General features: G+C 33.3%; 1 protein-coding gene and 1 long non-coding RNA gene across 2 annotated transcripts in view; one reads left to right on the top strand and one right to left on the bottom strand.

The window, feature by feature from the left end:
* PPP1R3A (protein phosphatase 1 regulatory subunit 3A) overlaps window positions 1-3,947 on the top strand; it is a 45,432-nt gene extending 41,485 nt beyond the window's left edge. Inside the window, exon 4 of the mRNA XM_036931546.2 lies at window positions 653-3,947. Within this exon, the coding sequence (XP_036787441.2) occupies window positions 653-3,037 (2,385 nt within the window). The 3' untranslated portion in view covers window positions 3,038-3,947. The remainder of the gene's footprint in view (window positions 1-652) is intronic.
* LOC118935340 (uncharacterized) overlaps window positions 1-20,617 on the bottom strand; it is a 130,972-nt gene that overhangs the window by 85,160 nt on the left and 25,195 nt on the right. The window lies entirely within an intron of this gene.

Below are 20,617 nucleotides of genomic sequence, written 5' to 3'. Positions count from 1 at the left end.
GGAAAACGTAAGATTTGCATATAATTATTGAGATCATGCAAATGTCAGTTATGAGGAGAAAAAAAAAAAACACAGGCATCTCACTGTTAAATCCTGACAGTTGGCATCACTGAAGAGCTCAAATACATTTGAGTACCAGTTGGCAGAGGGTCATTAAAACAGAATTTGCAGAGACATTAACTCCCTCACTTTTCTTTGAGTGACGTTTTGCTATTAATAGTTTGCAGAGGCTTTGCAGAAAACATATTAATAAGAGAGAAACTGTAATAGGGGCACCTACAGCAAGTGTAAATGCAGCAAGGGGCACCCAGGAAGCTGCTCTCTAATTGATTAGCATGGAGCTATCAATGTATATATCCTAAGTGAGGAGAAAGTGCAATGACAAGCAAGACTCACTGAATAATACAGTGTGGTATTTGGGAGCTAGGAAGGAGAATGATTAATTTTGGCCCCTTTTCTTATTAATCTCATTCTCAAGTCATTGCCTACAAGGATCCCCCCTAAACATCTGGCTTCCAGAATTTATACAAAGTCCACGAATGAAATGACCTCAGAAAGTCTACCAATTAATTACTAGCCAAGTTAAATGAAACCTATATAATTCATTTTGTATATTTAAGATCATTTGGTCTTTTTTTTTTTATTGTTTAAGATAAATCGACACCTAATAAGAAGTACTACTTCAAGAGATAAAAAGAATACATTTTCAAGAGATCCAGTCAATTTTCCAAGTAAAGCTGAGGGGTTAGAGAAGAAGCAAATCCATGGAGAAGTAGACACTGACGTGTTTAAAAGACTTTTTTCTCCAAGTACATCAGCAGAAAGCTCCTTAAAGGGAAATTTTTACCGCAATGAAAGATATTCCTCAGAAAGTGAGTGTAGTCATCAACCTTCAGAGGAAATTACTTCAGATATGGGAGAAATCAAACCATCATTGGGAGATACTAGTAGTGATGAATTAGTGCAATTATCTATCAGCAGCAAGGAAGTATTGGATGATAATGCTAATCCAGCCCAAAGGAGAGGCAGAGTGCAAATATCTTGTCCCTACTCCTTTCAACTAATGGCAGATAACCTTAATAAAAAACATGAAGGAGGAGCTCAGAAAATTGAAATAAAAGATCGGGATTGTTTAAGAAGAGATTTCCATACGGAAGAGTCAACAAAAATAGGATCTTCCAAGAAAGATTATGACAATGGTAACAATGAGGAGGAGGAACAAAGAATATATTTAGGTATTAATAAAAAACAAAGCAAAAATTTCCGACCAATCTTACATGACCAAGAAAGGAAAATGGGCCTCTCTGAAACAAGTGTGGAAGGGACTGACGTCAGCAACAGAAGCCTAACTTTCCTGCCAAGTAGAGATACCACAATTCCCAACCAGGAAATCAGAGCAGATACATTTCATTCACCAGGGAAAAATCTAAATTGGGAAGAAGCTGTGTTAACAGCTCCAGAGCTTGATCTCTCAACTAGTGAAGGCACTACTTTAGGAGGGATGCCTGGTCAAGTTTGTTCACCAAAAAACAGAAATGTTTTGAGGAATGATTATTTTTTCCAAGTTGAAGAAGAAAAATCAGATTGGATTAATCCTGAAGTTCAGAATAAGAAAACACAGCATAAACAAAGTTGGAATGTTCTGGAAAGTCAGGGAAAAGCAAGGAAGAGTAAGACAAACATAACAGAGCACATCAAAGAACAGGCAGATTGTGAAGACATGTGGGAAAAAAGAGATAATACAGGGATTTTGAAAGGTACTTCTACCAAAGAATTGTTTACCTGCCAAGAAACAGTGAGCTGTGAACTGTCTTCTCTAGCTGATAATGGTATTACTGAGAAAGCAGGAGCAGGTACAGCTTATATAATTAAGACAACATCAGAAAGTACTCCAGAAAGCATGTCTGCTAGAGAAAAAGCAATAATTGCTAAGCTACCTCAAGAGACAGCACGAAGTGACAGGCCCATCGAGGTAAAGGAAACAGCATTTGATCCACATGAAGGGAGAAATGATGATTCACAGTACACCCTTTGTCAACAAGACGCAGTAGGTGTAATCTTTGACAATGATTTTGAAAAGGAATCACATTTAGGTCGTTGTAATGTACATGTAGATAAAGTGGAGAATGAAGAAACCATATCTATGTACAATCCTGGGAAGACACATGACAGGAAGAAACACGGCATTGGAAATGTAACCTCTGTAGAAGAATCCTTACAGGTCATTACAGGCAATCAAAAAGCAGCCTCAAAACTGGATTTACATTTGGGAATGATACCAACAGACAAAAAAATATTTACAGAAAATAAAGATCATGTGCAGGCCCAAGAATTATCAAAGAAAACGGGTATACATGCTGTTATTCATTCTGCTTTAAACTCAGACACTAATAGAGCTCCTCAGAATGGCTCTCACGTTTCCAATCACCAACCTAAACCTTCAGTGCCATTTTATGAATTGGCAATTGAGGGAGAGAATATAATTACTACCATGACTACCCAATCTATTTCTACTAAATCAGAATATAATTGGAATCCAACAAGTGAAATCCAGTGTATTGAGAAGTACCCTATTCCTGGGTCTCTAGCTGAAGAAGTTTCCAAAAGTTCAGGAATAGTGAAATCAGGTAGTAGGAGGGAAAGACTCACAAGCCAGATGATCCAACAGGGAGACAGCAGTGTGGAAAACTCTCTGCGGCCAACAACTTTCATCAATGAAGCTTTTGAGAGCATGGAAGAGCCAAGGCAGGAGGATGCAGGATCAGTAAGCCCTGGACAACCACGGTGCTCTTCAGGCGAGGGTTCTGGATGCTCTGCTTCTGCTAGTCTTCCTACCCAGGAAAATCAAGCTCAAAGCAGTGAATCTCTGCTTTCAAAATACACCAACTCTAAAATACCTTATTTCCTTTTGTTTCTGATATTTCTTGTAACCATCTATCAGTATGACTTAATGATTGGCTTAGTGTTCTACCTTTTTTCATTGTACTGGCTATCCTGGGAAGGAGGGAGACAAAAAGAGTCTGTCAAAAAGAAGTAACCTCAGCCCTCAGGATTTTCTCTTGAAAGATAAGCTTTTTAGCCCCATTTGGATTGGTAAAAGAGACTATTCATTGTTCAAAGAGCCAGTGCAGTTTTTCTCTTGAAGGATCACTTAAAAAGGAATGCGTAAGAAGTTTGCTCCTTCATATAAGTAATTATTCTATATAGGACCATTATGCTTGGATCATTAAATACCTATATGAATATGAGATCTGAAGCACGTCAAGTTGAAATTAGGTACAGCTGTTGCCCCTTAGCAGGCTATGAAGTTGCAATGCTTCATGTCTCTTCACTACTTAAAGTGCCATTTCTTGCATTCACTTCTTTTGCAGTGAAACTTCATTTTTTCTTTCCCTGAGAGTATTTTTCCCTCTACAGTTCTTAAAAATAGATAAAACATGGACAATGGTAGAAGACATTTTTGGTGAATGTCATGCTAGTGCAGACCATGAAATTTGCATTTACCACTGTATCATTCATTTTGAAATGAATGATATGAAAAGAAAGATCAAATCTTTCAACTTCAACTTCATATTTTTAAGAACACCCATGTATACTGAAATGCATAAACTTGAATTATTTGCTTGAATAATACTTTATACATACACACATCTTTTACCTCCTTTATACTTATAAAGTCAGAGTATTCATAAGCCAAATCTAACAAAGACTGAAACAATTGGGAAATGATCTCCCAATTCTAGAAAATTTTGTGGGTGCCCTGTCACTAAGCAATGTTTTTCTCTTATAAAGGGAGACTGTCTAACACAGCTGAATAATTTCAATGTCAACTATTATTCAGAGTTGAAAATTTAGATTAAAAGCTCCATAAGCATTGCTTCAGAATGAATCTGTACCTATAAAGCATAAATATTAAATGATATTAATTAAAAAAGATTTCCAAACGATTTTGCTTGGTAGTATTTTTTGTCTTCAAAAACATTTTTAATCTTTTCTCACTGTGAGACAAGGAATTATTTCCCAAGGTGCACTTAGAAAACAAACAACTAGTCTCTGCTGATATTTATTATAATAAAAATTATCAGGTTGTTAGATGATAACTCAAAATTTTAAGTAGGCAAATAAGTAGATATGGAAATCTCCTAAGGGAGAAATGAATATCCACTCTACCAGTGATTTACCTACTGTTATTATCTATGGCTAAGTATGTGAAATGATGGAGCTAATCATTATATGATTGAATTCAGCAACCATTTATAGAATGACTTCTATATGTAAAACCCCATGGTCAGTTCTATGGCAGAATACATCCTCTGATATGCTGAATGGCTAGCTAGTTCTTAGGGAGGAGGTACAGGTATGTAGTTTGATACTTTTGACTTGGCCAGGAATATGGAAGAAAGTCACACCAAGGGAGCCCCATTTGGGTCATTCCTTTTTCATAGAAACTTGTTTCATAGAGCATGTAATTTTCTTCTTTTTCAGAAAGAAGAAGTGATTTATTTGCTTACCTCTAAATGTAAATTCAGTGAGTAAAATTTGTCTATATCATCCCACACTTCTAAGACACATGCATTTGTGGGGAGACAAAACGAGAATGAAGGATTAAAACTCACTTTCATGTGGTAGTAAATGATTTTCCTAATGTTCATTAGCTACACAACTATTTCCAAATCCCTTAATTGCTTGCTTGTCTCAAGTCCCATTGAAATTGAATGCTTGACTTTAACTTTTTAGCTGAACAAATATAAACATCCTGAAGTAGAACTTAGGGCAAATATTTGATTGTTTGAGAAAGAACATTTTCATTAAATACAGGTGGAACACTGTAGGCTGCACCTAGAATATTATCTCTAAAATTGCTATCCTGATATTTTTATTGACAGGTCTAAATTACAGATGGAATTAAGGTTAGCATTTCTTCAGTTCTCAATGGTTTGGTTTTTGCATTCTACCTTTGAAAGTTTCAGTCAATATGCTATGTCTTTGGCATATTAATGCAAAGAACGCTACATTACTTCATGAACACAGGTGCTTAAACTATAACTATTCTCCTATACATAAAAAACTGTAAATTCTTTTATCTCTTTTATTTGACTCTTGGTAACATTAACTAACTAAACCGTCTCATGCATATTTGTAATATGACAGAAGTTTCAAAGGACTTAAAATACTCAACTGTGTATTTCTCTGCATGCAACAAAGAAATAATTGGTTACTTAACTTACTTTCCAAACATTACTTATGAAGAACTTGAAATAAAGTCTTAAGAACTTATGAAAGCATTGCTAGGTGGAGAAGTAGATTTTTGCAACCTGTTTTGATCACATCACTATACTGAACAAGAAAAGTGGGTCTCAGGAAGAATGGGCAGTCCCTGGTTATTAAAGATGCAACTATGAACCATCATGGCAAAAGCAATCTTCATAAGTATAGCTGCCTTCACTGTGTCTCCCCAAATATTGGGCCAAAAGAAGGTGTGACATTAGAATAAGCAGAGAAAAGTGCATTGCACATCTGCTTCCTATTGGGGGTAAGAAATTGATCAATAATCATCACCTTTTATTTTGTTGGGTTTCTGACTATTAGAAACAGAATTCTAAAAATTAATTGGCAGGTTAAGCAGATATAGGTAGTAAATCAACTATCTTTTTAAAAAATTACATCTGTATGAGCCATCAATATCTCAATAGATTTTTCAGTGTAAGAGGAAATGAGTCAATGAGATGACTCAACCTTCAAGAACATCAGACTAATGAAGTCATGTTCTGCTGAGCACCAATATTTTGATAGTGAATTATTTCAAAGAACATATATATATATATATACATATACATATATATATATAGTCACCATTGTGTGAAAGATAGGTTCACCTTTTATTTGTCATCCTAAACCACTCTGCTGGTCAAATGGAAAATAAAAATATCCAGACCAAATTTGAGGAATTAAGAAATTTTTCCCAAATAGTGTTTATGGAGTAAGAAACTGGCAGTAGAACTAGTGAAGATGCAGGTGGGAGGGTTGTCGTCTCCAGAGCCAGTTTATCTACTGGTTTGTTTTCATAACCTAACATCTCTGTCAAATTTTCACCAAGTGAATATAGAAATCAAACTATGCAATAAGTGCCATTTTTTGTTATTTGAATCCTATCTTAACCAGTTCTTATAGAACTGAAGAATGGGATTGACTTGGATTCTGCAACAAGCTACGAAAGAAATACGACGGGCCGTATTCTTCCAGCATCACCACAGCTGGACATCCACATTAAGAGAACAGCTAAAAAAAGTTACACTGATTAAATTAATTTGCTCATTTTTTGGGTTTTCAGAAATTATTTATGATAAAAATCGTGGTAACAATTTACTTTTCATCTTTTAAAAATAGATTCGGTCATTAATTCAATGTTTCCAGTATAGTTTTTCAGATCTCTTATGACACTCAACTTTGCTCAAATTTCTTTTAAACAACAAATTAAATTTCCATTTGATTTTCAGCCTAGGTTTGAACAATCACATGTTTTATAAGAACCTACATTACTGCAGTGTGTTAAAACCATATTAAACAAGCAGCTCTTTAAAAAGTTTAGCATTTTAATTTTGTCTCATTTCTGTACTTGTTAAATGCATATGTATTACCTTAGTTTTTCAAATATGAAACAAAATTTAAAGCAAAATTTCCTATCTTTTCTTCATCTATCCAATTCTTTAATCACAATAAATAAATAAATAAATAAATAAATAAATTAATTAATTTTTAAAAAGGGGTACAGTTAAATCAGCAGTGGAATACAGAGAAATCATTTTTATTTGGCTGAGAGGCCTCCAAACCTAAATTTGCAGCCTGTTTCAGTGACTAATTAAGTTACTGGTCTTTGTTGGAATTAGTACATCATCCTTATCACTCCACCTGAACCTTATTCCCACTGCTCTCTGCCTTAAGTTGTCTGTCATTCAAGCAAGTCACATTGTCCTAGAACAGAGGAGCATGAGCAGTACGTGACTGTCCATGGATGGATGCCCCTCTATCAGCAAGCCTTTCTCTCCATTCCCTTTAACAATTAAGCTGACTTTTGATATTTATTAATTCTTCCTAGCAAAGGAAACATTCTCTTCATTCTATTTCATGGTAAATACATTAAAAGAATAGTAATGCACACCATAATTCACTGGCTAATGTGAAAATTAATAGAACAAGATCTGTTTGCAGATAAAGTAACTCAGTAGCTTAAAAATTAACAAACATCACAAGGTATAAAGTGTAAGAAACTCAATCTTCCTGACTGCTGCCATGACCTTTGAAAATGGATGATCCCTCAATTTCACACCTGTTCTTCATGTCAACTTTTAAGGTAAGCAATTAGAACAGCCAGAAAAAATAGTAGTGGAGTTTTTTAAAAAGAAAAGAATTTGTCTCATTAACATATGAGAGTATGTATATTCACAAACATACACATATATATGCATGCATATATATGCACACACGAATACATGGTATTCCAACATTTGATAAATGACAGTAATGGCAGTGAATGCAGTTTACTAATGCAATGGATAATGATGTATATAATATGTCAAAGGTTTATCCTTTCCTTGAAGAGAATCATTCTATCATATTTAGATATGAAATAAAAATGCTAACACAAAAATATGTCTGTTTTTGAAGCAGAGTCTAAAAGAAAACAACATATAGCCTGGAAATATAGTAGCATGTCATATAACAGCTTAAATCCATCAGAAGTTGGTCTCTTCATACTTAAAGAAAGCCAGATATATGTCTACTATATTATAGAATTCATCAGTATAATGTATCAGTTGACTTGGTTCTGATTTGAGACATTTAAAATTTCCTAATACTCTATAATCAAATAACAGAAAGATAGTGCTTAAAAATCATTGTAAGATGTTAGACATTCTCTTTGTAAACATTTAAATAACTCAAAATCTAATAATTCTAATAATTTTATGTAGGAGGCTTTTAGTGTAGTTTATAAAATATATTTTAGCACATAGTATTTATAAAAATATCACATATTTAAGTACTTTTAAAGATATCCTCTAAAAATTATACTGATATTTTATTTCTACACATTAAGTGATTCTTCCCAATTAATCCATAAATCTTTGGGAAATTCAAAGTTCTGAAGCCTACCTAAAGAAGGGAATAAAGGTTAAAGAAAAGGTAATAAATTTCCTACCTTTACAGATATAAGTGGAAATATTTTAAATATATTCCTACTCTTTGAAAGTTGGAAAGGAAAATAGGAAATAAAGATAAATTATAAATAACCTTTATATTTACTTCAGAGATTTTAATATTTGGGGTCAGACCTATGGATTTCAATTTAAGTCAGTTTTCTTCTCCCATGTGAATTATTTGGCCTATCTAGTCTTATTCCCATCCTTATATTAGGACTTAATTTAAAGTGCTACATGTTGATTTTTTATTACATGAATAAGCAAAGCACCCAGTTGTAGTCTGAATCTTTGAATATAATATGTACATCTGTATCTCTATCTGTGCATGTGAGGTTCAGTCTTTAATAGTAATAATAGCAGTATTAGTAATAATAATAATTATTATTATAACCACAATAGTCAACTTGAGTGTTTATAATAATTGGGCACTGTTTAAGCACTTTATGTGAAACAACTCATTTATGTCTTACAACTTCATGGGAAGTATGCACTACTACTTCCCCATTTTACAGATACGTAGTCAGTCTAGTTTTTCCAAGGTCCCACAGCTTGTAAGTAGCAAGTCTAGACTCAGACTCCAGCAGTCTCTTCGGAGTTGTCCCTCCTCCTCCTAACCATCATACCACGTTGTTCCTTCAATCCAGATATACCAAGTTATCTTATGAATTGCAAAATTATCGCAATGCTGAATGGTACCATATTAGTATATAAGTACATTATGTAACATACCATATCTCTTGCACAGATAATCCTAATTAATGCTCTTTAAAAAAGAAAATTCCTAAAAATATTCTGTTCTTTTCAATTTATTCAAATTACCTCCATTCAAAAAACACACATTGATTCCCTTCTAGGCTGCAAACAATGTATTAGTTTCAGATCTTACCTAGTTTGAGTATAGCAAAGAAGATGGTAACATAAGTCAGTAATTGCAATATCTTATAATCAGCTCAGTAATACAGGTAAGATTTAGGAAAAGAAGTGGCACAAAGGAAGGACTTTTGGTCTTGTAAGCACTTTGCTTCTTACATTTCTGAGATGTGCCATCTTTAACAATATAATTTTAAGCATTGAGGAAATCATAATAAAACCCTCCAAATGCCTCATTACAACTAAATTTTACAAATACAATCACTACGATGAGGATACATCTTTATGTGATTCGTATTGTGCTTATTTATGTCTGGTGTTCCAGTGTAATTAATAGCACACCTTTCACTTTCAAAAGTAACATGATTTGGATGAAAAATGTGACATGAGCCTAAAAATCCAAGAAAATATCCTAGCCAGTAGGTGTAAATCACTCTGTTTCACATGAATAAAGGGTGCAGCTTCCAATATGAATGTCATCTATAAACTACAGACAGAGCTCTGGTTCTTAGGGTTCTAGAATATAATCCAGATAAACCAGTCCCTGGCCAGCAGAGGTAAAAAGCATTTTTGCAGATTCAGTTAGTAATGCAGAGGGCAATGATTAAAAGCAAAAAGTAAAGACATTTTATAAAGAATGCACTGGCCAAAACTCAGTAGACAGAAGTCATTTACATTACTGACAGCAGATGTGGAACCAGATGCTATAGCCTATAGCCTATTCAGAGGGTTCAGGACATGATCATTTCATCACCCAGGATAGTCAAAGTGGAACAAGACAGAAGAAACTTTTGCCAAGTTGTGTGGCCAACTGTGTGTTACTCAAAATTATAATGGTGTATGTTGTTGGGAGCTGTATTTTGAGTATGCATTCTTGCATCATTCTTAAGAAGCACAAAAATTTTTTGGAAAGAATCTAGATCATATTACTGGCACTTATCAAACAGGAGGTAAGCCAGTAGTATACAATAGTAAAAATAAATTAAAATATTAAAAAATGACCCAAGATATTCAGTAAAAGACACAGGCATTTTAAGGTGGAACCAGTGTTACTCCATCTGGCTTTGGTCTTTTTAATAACTTTGGCTTTTGTAGATGTACTGTGCTAAGACTGAGTGACAATGGACCAATATTTCTTTCACTTCTGCTTAAGGGATGCATAATTGGAACCTTCCAAAGAACTATTACCTATTTTAAGAACACAAATATATTAATGATACATGAATGGCAAAAGGCTAGCATAGCTGCCCTAAAAGCCTTTGCTGTGCCTGTACTGAATTTAACCCAACCTACCCACATGAGACACAGAAGAACAGTTTTGATCAATTTTGTGTATCTATAAAGGTGTTTTCCTGTAGAAGGTGAAGACCCCCCTAGTATTTTATAAAGATTTGGACATCAACGTTTTTCATTGTTAAAGCCAAGGGAAATTTGGTAAGTCAATCTGTATCATTCAAAGCTCTTTGCCTAAAAATAACCAAAACCCCTCAACCCTAGAAGTAGTTTAAGAAAAAATAAATAAAAAGAACATAGCATTAAAAAAAAAAGACAACTGCTACTCCAGGGCTTGAAGTGAAAACAGACATTACTAGGGACAGAAGCCAGGACATGAAAAGTCATCAATAAAGCAAGTCTCTCCTGGACTTCATGTTTTCCTATTTTTCTGTGTCCAATTCATTTTTTCATTTTTGTTAGCAGAATTTCTCTTTCGACATATTCTTCAAGATACATGGCCCCTAAAATAGAATTCTCCAATGGTACTATTGTATCCTGCTTACATCTGTCTAAACATTAACTGGTTAGTTTTCTGGATCTCAGTTCTCAACTCTTGAAAGAGAGAAATTTATGGCTTAGTCTGGATCAGATGTTCATTCCAGATGAAACCCACTGTATCCCAGTAACTGGAGAGAGGGTGATAGAGGGAATATGATAGAGGATTTTCTGTAAAGGAAATGTTTCCAGGTTCTCAAAAAGGGTAGGTGAGAATATGGGATTTATAATATATACATGTAATGAATCAATTTTCATATTTTTATGGATAGGTTTCTGCCTCTCTTTCCCTTAATAGCTATACATGACCTTCATTTCTATTGATTTATAGTAGATCTTGATGTCAGGTGAGGCAAATTCCTATACCCTGTTCTTTAAAATTCTATAACTCTTGGCCTTCTGTTCTTCCATATGAAATGTAGGATCAGCTTATCATATTCCATGGAAAACTTGATTTTTAATGGAATTTTACTGTATATGTTAATTTGAGGAGAACTGATATATTAAACATACTGAGTCTTTCTATCCATGAAAATAGCATGTGTTTACTGATTTTTTTTGGTTCCTTCAATCATGATTTATTATATTCTCCATGAATACACTGCACATTTACTATTAGATTTAGTCCTAGATACCTTATGGATTTTGTTGCTATTGTGAATAAATCACTGTTTTCCTTATTTTTTTTGGCGGGGGACCTATTCATATATTGTAATGCTTGACTTTCATGTGTCTTTATTTGAATTACTTTGCACAACTCTCTATATTAGTTTCATATTTGTAATTATGCCAAAAGTAAGAACACTATTGATTTTTATATGTTCTTTTATGCATCTTACCAAACTCTCTCATTAGTACAATTAATTTGCATTATTTTTAACCCATTTATTTCTGGTTTATTTTCCTTGGCTTCTTGAAGTGAATGCATATCTCATTTATTTTCAATCCTTTCTCTTAAAAAAGTAAGTTTCTATAAATCTAAAATATAAACTTTTTTAACTGCATTGAATTGGTTTTGAGATAATTATCTATATTTCAAAAACATATATATGTGTGTGTGTGTGCATGTGTATAAAACTTTTAATTTATATTTATGTCTATTTGCTATTTCTTATTTTGATTCCTGTTGTAATTTAAGACATAAGTTATTTAACAAGACATTTAGTTTTTTATGATCTACTATTGGTATGAAATTACATTAGACTGTTGTCATTGAATATGGTTCATTGTCAATTATTAGAAATGTGGTAACACTTCTTTTGTGATCTGCTACATTGTCAATGTAATTATTATACTATGTACATAGACTTTTGTGGGTACAAAGTTCTGTATATATTAGTTCAAACTTGCTAAGTTCAAAATCATATTCTAATTAGTATTTAGTCTCCTTCAACTATGACTAGTTGAAATCTCCTACTAACATTATGGAGGTATCCATTTATTCTTGTATTGTTCCAGTCTTGCTTTAAATATTTCAAGACTCTTTGTTCTTAGTTGCAAATAAGCTCATTATTATTATTATTATTATTATTACCATTTTTCAGTGAATTGTTCCATTTATTATTATATGTGTTATCTTTATTAATATTTGCCTTAAATGCTATGCCATCTGAGATTAATGTTGCTGTTCTGGTTTTTATGGTTAGTAGTCAAATAATACAGCTTTTCACATCACTTTATCATATCCATTGCTACTAATTAAGAGCTACATTTAAAAAAATCCAATCTGTAACATTTTAATAGGTAAATTTGAACCATTTATAGTATTTTGATCAGCTAATATATTTGGACTTATTTTTACCATGTTATTTTGAGTTAATATTTTCTTTGTTCTCTGTATACATCCTTTATTAATTCCTTGAATTATCTTTCCATTTCACTAATTCTTTCTTTCACTCTCACATTTTAGAATTTAATTTAACTGTATTTGGTTTTTGGTTTCTTCCAGCACTTTAGAATTTTTATTTATAAGCTCTCTCTTTCTCTGAGTTTATTTCTCCCTGTTTCAACGCTGTTTTGCGGTTGTTTTCACCTGGCTTCTTGATTTCCACATGCAGAATATGATCATGTCATCAGATTGGGGGTTTCTGTGCTGTGAAGGTAATAGAAGTATCTCAGATTCTGTCAGCTGCCCAGTCAGTTGGGTTGTTTTTGTGCTATCTTAGTAGGGAGTCTATGTCTGTATTTTCCTTAGGCCTGAAGCTGGTTAAAGTCGCATTCTAGGTTTCAGTGTTTTTTTGTGTGAGAACCTAAGTACCACTGACTTCAAATTGTGAACATGCCTTGAGTCACAAATGTTATTTTCAGTTTTCTCAGTATGGTATATGTCATGTCCTAGGAAATGACAGGAGTAGGAGTTAGTGGTGAAAAATTCAGCCCTGATTATTGGCTAAAAAGAGGATATGTGTACTGGCTGTCTCTGTTTTCAAAGTGTGTATAGAGTACTACTTCATAGCCTGGTTTTCTCATATCCCTCACACTTGTTGTAGGGAACTGAGAGTGGCCTGAACAAGAGAACAATTCCATACAACCTGAGGGAAAACAGCTTTTGGATTTCTAGGTGTTTTCTTTTCCACTTTTCATTTTATATCCCACTTTCCTTTTTTTTTCTTCCTCATCTTTGCCGCTATGAGAATCTAACACCTTGAGGTGATCTCAGACACTTTGAAATTTAAAATATAATGCTATATATGGTATTTCACAAGATTTTAGGACTGGGTCAAGGCAGATTAGTGTTTGCTGTGATCTCACTAAATATGAAATAATACCTAACATTATGTATATTATTCTCATTATATAACTAGAGAAAGGTATAAGAAATATTTCAGTTCTAATAATCATACTAGCCAATGATTTTGACTAAGATTACGGACATGTTTCATTTTCAGATGGCATGACCAAAATACAGCATATCAAATACCTCATTGCAGCTACTACTCTGGTTTTGTCACTGTCCTGAACCACATTATGGGGTATAACTGACCTAATAAGCTATCAAGTCCTGACAATTGTAAAATCCCTTTCATCTTATTCAGGGAAAATGCCTAGTATATATTTACTTTTCATTATAGGAAAATATATCTCTATGGATTACCTTATCAAAAATATGCTTTAATATAATCTAGAAAATTGGGTATGGTTCCTCAGATACCAAAACAATTCCTGTATGAGAAAAGATTGAATTAAATTGGAATTTTATGAGTATATTGAGTAAACACTTCATCTTTGATATGTTAATGTACCTGGGGACCTTGAGGGATTTTTTTCCTTCCAATTTATAAATTAGAATTCTGCTGTAGTTGTGACTAGGTATAGAATTTTTGTTTTGAATATTCCCAATGAGGTCTTTTGAAGTATCCTGCATACTACAAGAATACTTTTTACATGCTTAGACAAGTCAGTGGAATCACTAGATTCAAAACACAAAAGATTAGATAGTATTTTTTTTGTTATCATTAGAAAAAGTTGATAACTCTATGGCTATTTCCCATTTCTAACTATTGCTGGCCATAACTATTTCCTAAAGCTAATACATTATAGGCTGCTGCTCTATAAGAAGTGTGCAACTCTGAAAGAATAATTCTGGTGGAATTGGTAATGATTTCATAAAGGAGTTGGCTCATAGGCAGGTTCCTGAAGCTAGAACAGTATTTTAATAGGAGGTGAGAAAGTAAGAAGTATTTTATACAAGAGGGTGAATTAATTTAACTCAACAAATACTTAGAACAAACTAAAATAAATAGAGTTAACTCCTAATCAGCACTGCTATGTGCTAGGTACTACTTTAAATGTTTAAAGTGAATTATCTAACTTAATCTTTTTAAAAACCTCTGATTAGACCCTATTAATATTTTCATTTTATAGATGTCCTGAGGCATAGAGATATCACTCAGCTATAAAGTGGTAGAATCAGGATTCAATCCACAGCAGCTGACTCCAGAGCCCACATTACTAAAAGCAAGGATCCTAGAGTTGACTGCCTGGCTTCAGATTTTGATTTCACCCCCAGACAGCCCTTAGGTTAATGTCTACCACTGGGTAAATACCTAATAAGTGTTAACTATTTTAATTATGTGTATTGCTATTACTAATAAACTGCTATACCATTGCTACTTCTTTGTGGCTATGCAAAAGTTACTCAATGAACTGCAAATGATACAGATACGATAAATGGAAGGTCTCAGTCCTCAATGAACTTGCAATTTTTTAGGAGCAATAGATTTATATCCCACAGGTACAATAAGCTAAGTATGGAGAGATTACTTTCATCTGGAAGAGGTTAATGAAGTCTCCAGAGTTTGATTTTTGAGCAGAACTCAGGATGGATAAGCTTGAAAAGACAGGAGGCAGTACAAGGTAAAAAAGTGCACACAAAAGCACGATGTTTTAAAAACGTTCAGAATGTGCTTGGAGAAGAGCTTGGCTTGTATTTTGTTTGCATTGGGCTAGGGAAAGGCAATGAGAGAAAGTCAGGAAAGCAGCTGTAAGTTCAGATCTCATGGAGCCTTGAAGAGGTCTTTAAACAAGTCAGTGACAGATCAAAGACATTTTTAGAAGATTATTTTGGTAACAGGGCACACAATGGAAGATGGAGAGCAGGGTATTACCACAGGCATGAAAACCAATTCAGGCTTGCTGAAATAGTTGGGTTCTACCTGCATAGGTCTAACAGTACACCCTCTCAGTAATTTCTTTTTGTGTTGCTAGACAACTCACTATTTTGATCCTCTGTTTCCTCATCTACAAAATAAGGGGCTGAATTTCTAAGTATAGGATCATCAACCTCTAGAAGTCATGGACTCTCTGGTTGACTTTGTGCTTAAGACTTTCACAAATATTTTTGTTCATAGTGATGTTCACAGATATGAATATCTTAGCAAATTCTTATTTTTAGTTAACATTTCCCTTGATTTGGCCAATACTATACTATTGATCATTATTTTTACCTCATTTGCATGTCTTCTCAACTAACAATGAGTGGAGAGACCACATTTTATACTCTTATACCTAAACAGATATTAGTATATTACATAGGTTCAAATAATATTTCCTTAATTGATTAATGGCAATATGAAATTCTATGCTTTGTTATGTCCTTTTCAAGTGAGTTGAAAAATTTACCAGGTCCAGCTGTTAGAACAAATTTGATATATAAAATTAAAATGATGATTTGTTTTACTATCACTGCTTATGTAAACTAAAAAATAGATATTAACTTTCACTGTGTGTATTTTTGTATCTTACCTCCAAAACCAGGGCCATACTACACAAAAGAGTGGAAGAGGATATATTTTTTCTCCTCAAGATAAATATACAAATCCATACAGTAAGAGATAATTACACAAAGATTATTTTTAAGATTATGAGAAGTCCAAGTAAGGAGAGCTGATCTCAAGTTAAATGCCTTCTATTTGAGAATTTCCACTGTGACTCTCACACTGCATTTTCACATTGCTCTTTGGTCTAAATTGAAACATACATCCCTTGATATCTGAAGCCTGAATGATCCCAACATACTTTAAGATGCTATAGCAAACAAAGCTCTGTTGGTCTGAGAAACCACTAGAAGTAAAGTTAAAACTAATTATGGTTCTCCTGCTGAGAGTTTCAAGAGCCACTTTGCAATTTCTTTCAAACATTTGCAGCTCTAGTACAAATATATTTACTTTTTTTTCAGAATTAATTCACTTGCATCTGAACTTCAAGATAGTATTTGCCTTACGTGCGAAACAGAAAAAGGTTATGAAGAAATTTCCAAGGAATTAAAAAATTAACTCTTAAAATCCTATTTTAATTTTGCAAAAACCTAATGGGTCCAGCCCTAACAATCATAGAGTTACACAACTATCTTATGGATTTAAGAATGATCTCATTGCCAATTTGATTTGAAGGAAAAAAAAAAAACCCTGAGCTCTTATAAATAAAGTCTCTGAATTTATTGTATTACCAATCTAAACTATAGTGGAAAATTACCAAATATCCTTTATTCTTTTGGTCACATTTATTACTTTGTTCCCCACAAAAATAAGTACAGCAGCAATGGATTCCCTGTACTATTGTTTGACTAACACAGCTGAGGTAAAATTGCCTGTGGATGATACATCCCTCCAGTCAGGAGTCACATGGAGACTCTACATTTAAGGTATTTCGTTGGCTGATACCATTTTTGTTCTAGAAAAGGAAGTGGGTTGGATTTAGTGCTATTTGTCTCTGACCTCCATATTTTATTGTTTGTTCAAAGAGAAGAATCAGAGTCAACAATTCATATAATCAGGCCATTTTCACCAACTAGAAAACTTGTTATTTAAAAATCAGTATTTGGTACTTAAGTTAATACCATATATATAAGAATTAGTTATATGAGTACAAAAATTTAATTTGTGTTAGACTGTAAATGCTAAGGCTTATTGTCACCATCTTTTTTTTTTTTTTTTTTTTATTGAAGGGTAGTTGACAACAGTATTGCATTACATTAGTTTCAGGTGTACAACACAGTGATTCAACATTTATATACATGATAATTCTGGGTACCAGGTATCACCATACCAAGTTGTTACAATATTTTGACTATATTCCTTATGCTATACATTACATCCTGGTTACTTATTTATTTTACAATTGGAAGTGTGTTTAAATATATATATATATATATATATATATATATATATATATATTTTGTGAGGGCATCTCTCATATTTATTGATCAAATAGTTGTTAACCACAATAAATTTCTGTATAGGGGGGGTCAATACTCAATGCACAATCATTAATCCACCCCAAGCCTAATTTTCATCAGTCTCCAATCTTCTGATGCATAACGAACAAATTCTTACATGGAGTACAAATTCTTACATAGTGAATAAGTTACATGGTGAACAGTACAAGGGCAGTCATCACAGAAGCTTTCGGTTTTGTTCATGCATTATGAACTATACACAGTCAGTTCAAATATGAATATTCATTTGATTTTTAAACTTGATTTATATGTGGATACCACATTTCTCTATTATTATTATTTTTAATAAAATGCTGAAGTGGTAGGTAGATACGAGATAAAGGTAGAAAACAGAGTTTAGTGTTGTAAGAGAGCAAATGTAGATGATCAGGTGTGTGCCTGTAGACTATGTGTTAATCCGAGCTAGACGAGGGCAATAAACATCCATGTATGCAGAAGATTTCTCTCAGAACATGAGGGGGGAGGTTTTAAGCCTCACCTCTGCTGTTCCCCATTTTCTCACCAGATGGCCCCCTAATTGTCACCATCTTAACTAAATAATTCATGGAAAGGATCTCTTGTAGCTTCTATTGTCTTAACAACCTGATAGGAATGAGGGCTACTATTTAGAATTTACTAACATATCTAATATAATTTGTAAAGTTAGTTCCATTAACTAGATTTATATAATGCATTTCTCTTATGACAGTCATACTTATTATGATATTCAAGGACATATCTGTTTAATATATTTTAAATGAATGACTCACTTTTTTGCCCTTGATTCATTGTTATTTGAATCCCATAGTTATATCCAATAAGAAATAAGTTAAAAATGAAGTTTCTGTCAACTACTTTCCACTAGCAAACATAGTGACTCACTTTCCAAATAAAAGCATATCAACATGAAAGTTTCCCAAGGGTATATTCTAGGTCATAATCTTTATGTTAATGAATTCCTTACTGAATAGTAAATCGTAAGAATATATTACCTTATTCCTACAATACATTACCTGTCAGTAGGTAATTATCCATCAAAACCTAAACAGAGAGGAAGATTGCCCTGTGACACCAGTGACCCCTATAGGTAAAATTAAAGAAAAAAAGTACACTATAATTGGATGAGACACCACTATATACTAGAATGTAGCTAGAAAATGCCAAAGCATAACATTTATCAATAAGTCTCAATGAAACCTGTTATTATTGTTTTCTAATTGCCATTGGAGATTTTATAAACTGTAGAATAAATCAAGCACATTTTTGAGGACTTTTATTTATAGCTACTATTGAAAAATTTTACCTTTTGCATATCAACTAGTGTTTCTAGAGAATTCTGTCCAAACAAAGCCTTTAAAAAAGCTGTTCAAAGTTATTTGATTAAGGAGCTAGAAGAGATATGGTTTATTGGCTTGACTGATAAATAGTCTCAATAACCAACTAACTGTGTGCTTATGATGTATGAAATATTGCACATGTAGTCTCAGAAACTCCCAACGAGACAAGTAATATTATTCATATATTAAAGAAAAAGATAGTTAGGTGGCAATAAGTGGCCAAACTGGGAAACATGCCCCCGAGCCCTTGATGCTGAGCATTTTACTACAGGGTAAAGGTATTGTTAGGGAAGTTCACAGAAAGATATGTATTCTTCAATTCTCAACTTAATGGCATATATTTAATAACCATTCATTTTTTATATGTATGAAGTGCTATTAATATATTATTATGGATTGTGTCCTGAAGAGGTATGAGAAATAGCCAGCAATTAGCATGGGGAACTTTTTAAAAGAACAATGCATCATAATAATGTTTGAAACAAATGGAGTTTTGATACTCTGATAGCAATAAAGAGACTAGCCACCAAGTCAACCATTTCATATGCAGAATTGAGTCATTATTTGTAGTACTTATAGCAACATTAAAATTCCCCAGCAACCTATAAGAGTTACAATTTTTACAGCTACACTTTTTTTCATGATTTCTTATATTATTTTTCAGGACAGCTATCTTTTGTGTGTGTGTGTGTGTGTGTGTGTGTGTGTGTGTGTGTGTGTGCTTTGGAGTTCAATAATAGGTTTACCTTTGTCTTTTATGTTCCCAATTAACCCACATAAAATATTAGGAACAAATAAGAGAATGATGATTTTTGTCATTCTTAAACATAACGATGGAAGGGTACTGCAGTCAAATGTTTTTAAGAGCTGCCAATTAACTGTAAAACTCCTAGAATCTTAATGTTATCCATAAACAAACACGTAAAAAAAAGCAAAAATAAAAGCAGAACATCTAATCCTTTAGCATATCTTTGATTTCTGTCATATAGTAGAAAGCAGACTTCCAAAAAACAAAAATATTGAAAATATACCAAGAGTTCACTGAGAAGCCACACATCAAATGCCTATTCATTTTTTCAGTAAGTGTTTAATGAACACCTAATATGTGCCAGGCAATGAGAGAGAAACTAGGTATATGAGCATTTTACTACAGGGTAAAGGTATTGTTAGGGAAGTTCACAGAAAGAGATGTATTCTTCAATTCTCAACTTAATGGCATATATTTAATAACCATTCATTTTTTATATGTATGAAGTGCTATTAATATATTATTATGGATTATTTTGCATATCAAATCGTAAGAATATATTACCTTATATTTTTTTTTGCAAAACAAAACATACATGTTCTCTGCATTCACAGGACTTACTGTTTAGAGGAGGGATTGGTAATAATAGTAACTATATGATGAATGAATGGTGTTAAGTGCTCATAAGGAAATAAACAGAGCAGGAGGTTAGAGAATAAAATGGCGGGAATCTACTTGAACAGAGTAAATAAGACAGGCACCAATGAAGAAGGATTCTAGATGTGAGCTGAGGCCTGAATAAATATAAGAAGCAGCTATGGAAAAGTAGAGGGAACAGCATGAATGGAGTATCCTACAAGGGGAAGAACTTGCTCTTGCTGAGGAACTAACTGCAAGGAGGTTAGAGTGGTGATGTGGGATGTGCTGGGTGTCAGGACACATCAGAAACTGAGTTCAGACCAGGCTGCATCTCATGAAG

The sequence above is a fragment of the Manis pentadactyla genome, chromosome 7 (assembly GCF_030020395.1).
Source record: "Manis pentadactyla isolate mManPen7 chromosome 7, mManPen7.hap1, whole genome shotgun sequence".
In the NCBI taxonomy this organism is placed as follows: Eukaryota; Metazoa; Chordata; class Mammalia; order Pholidota; family Manidae; genus Manis; species Manis pentadactyla.
This window is presented reverse-complemented; position numbering and strand designations above follow the sequence as displayed.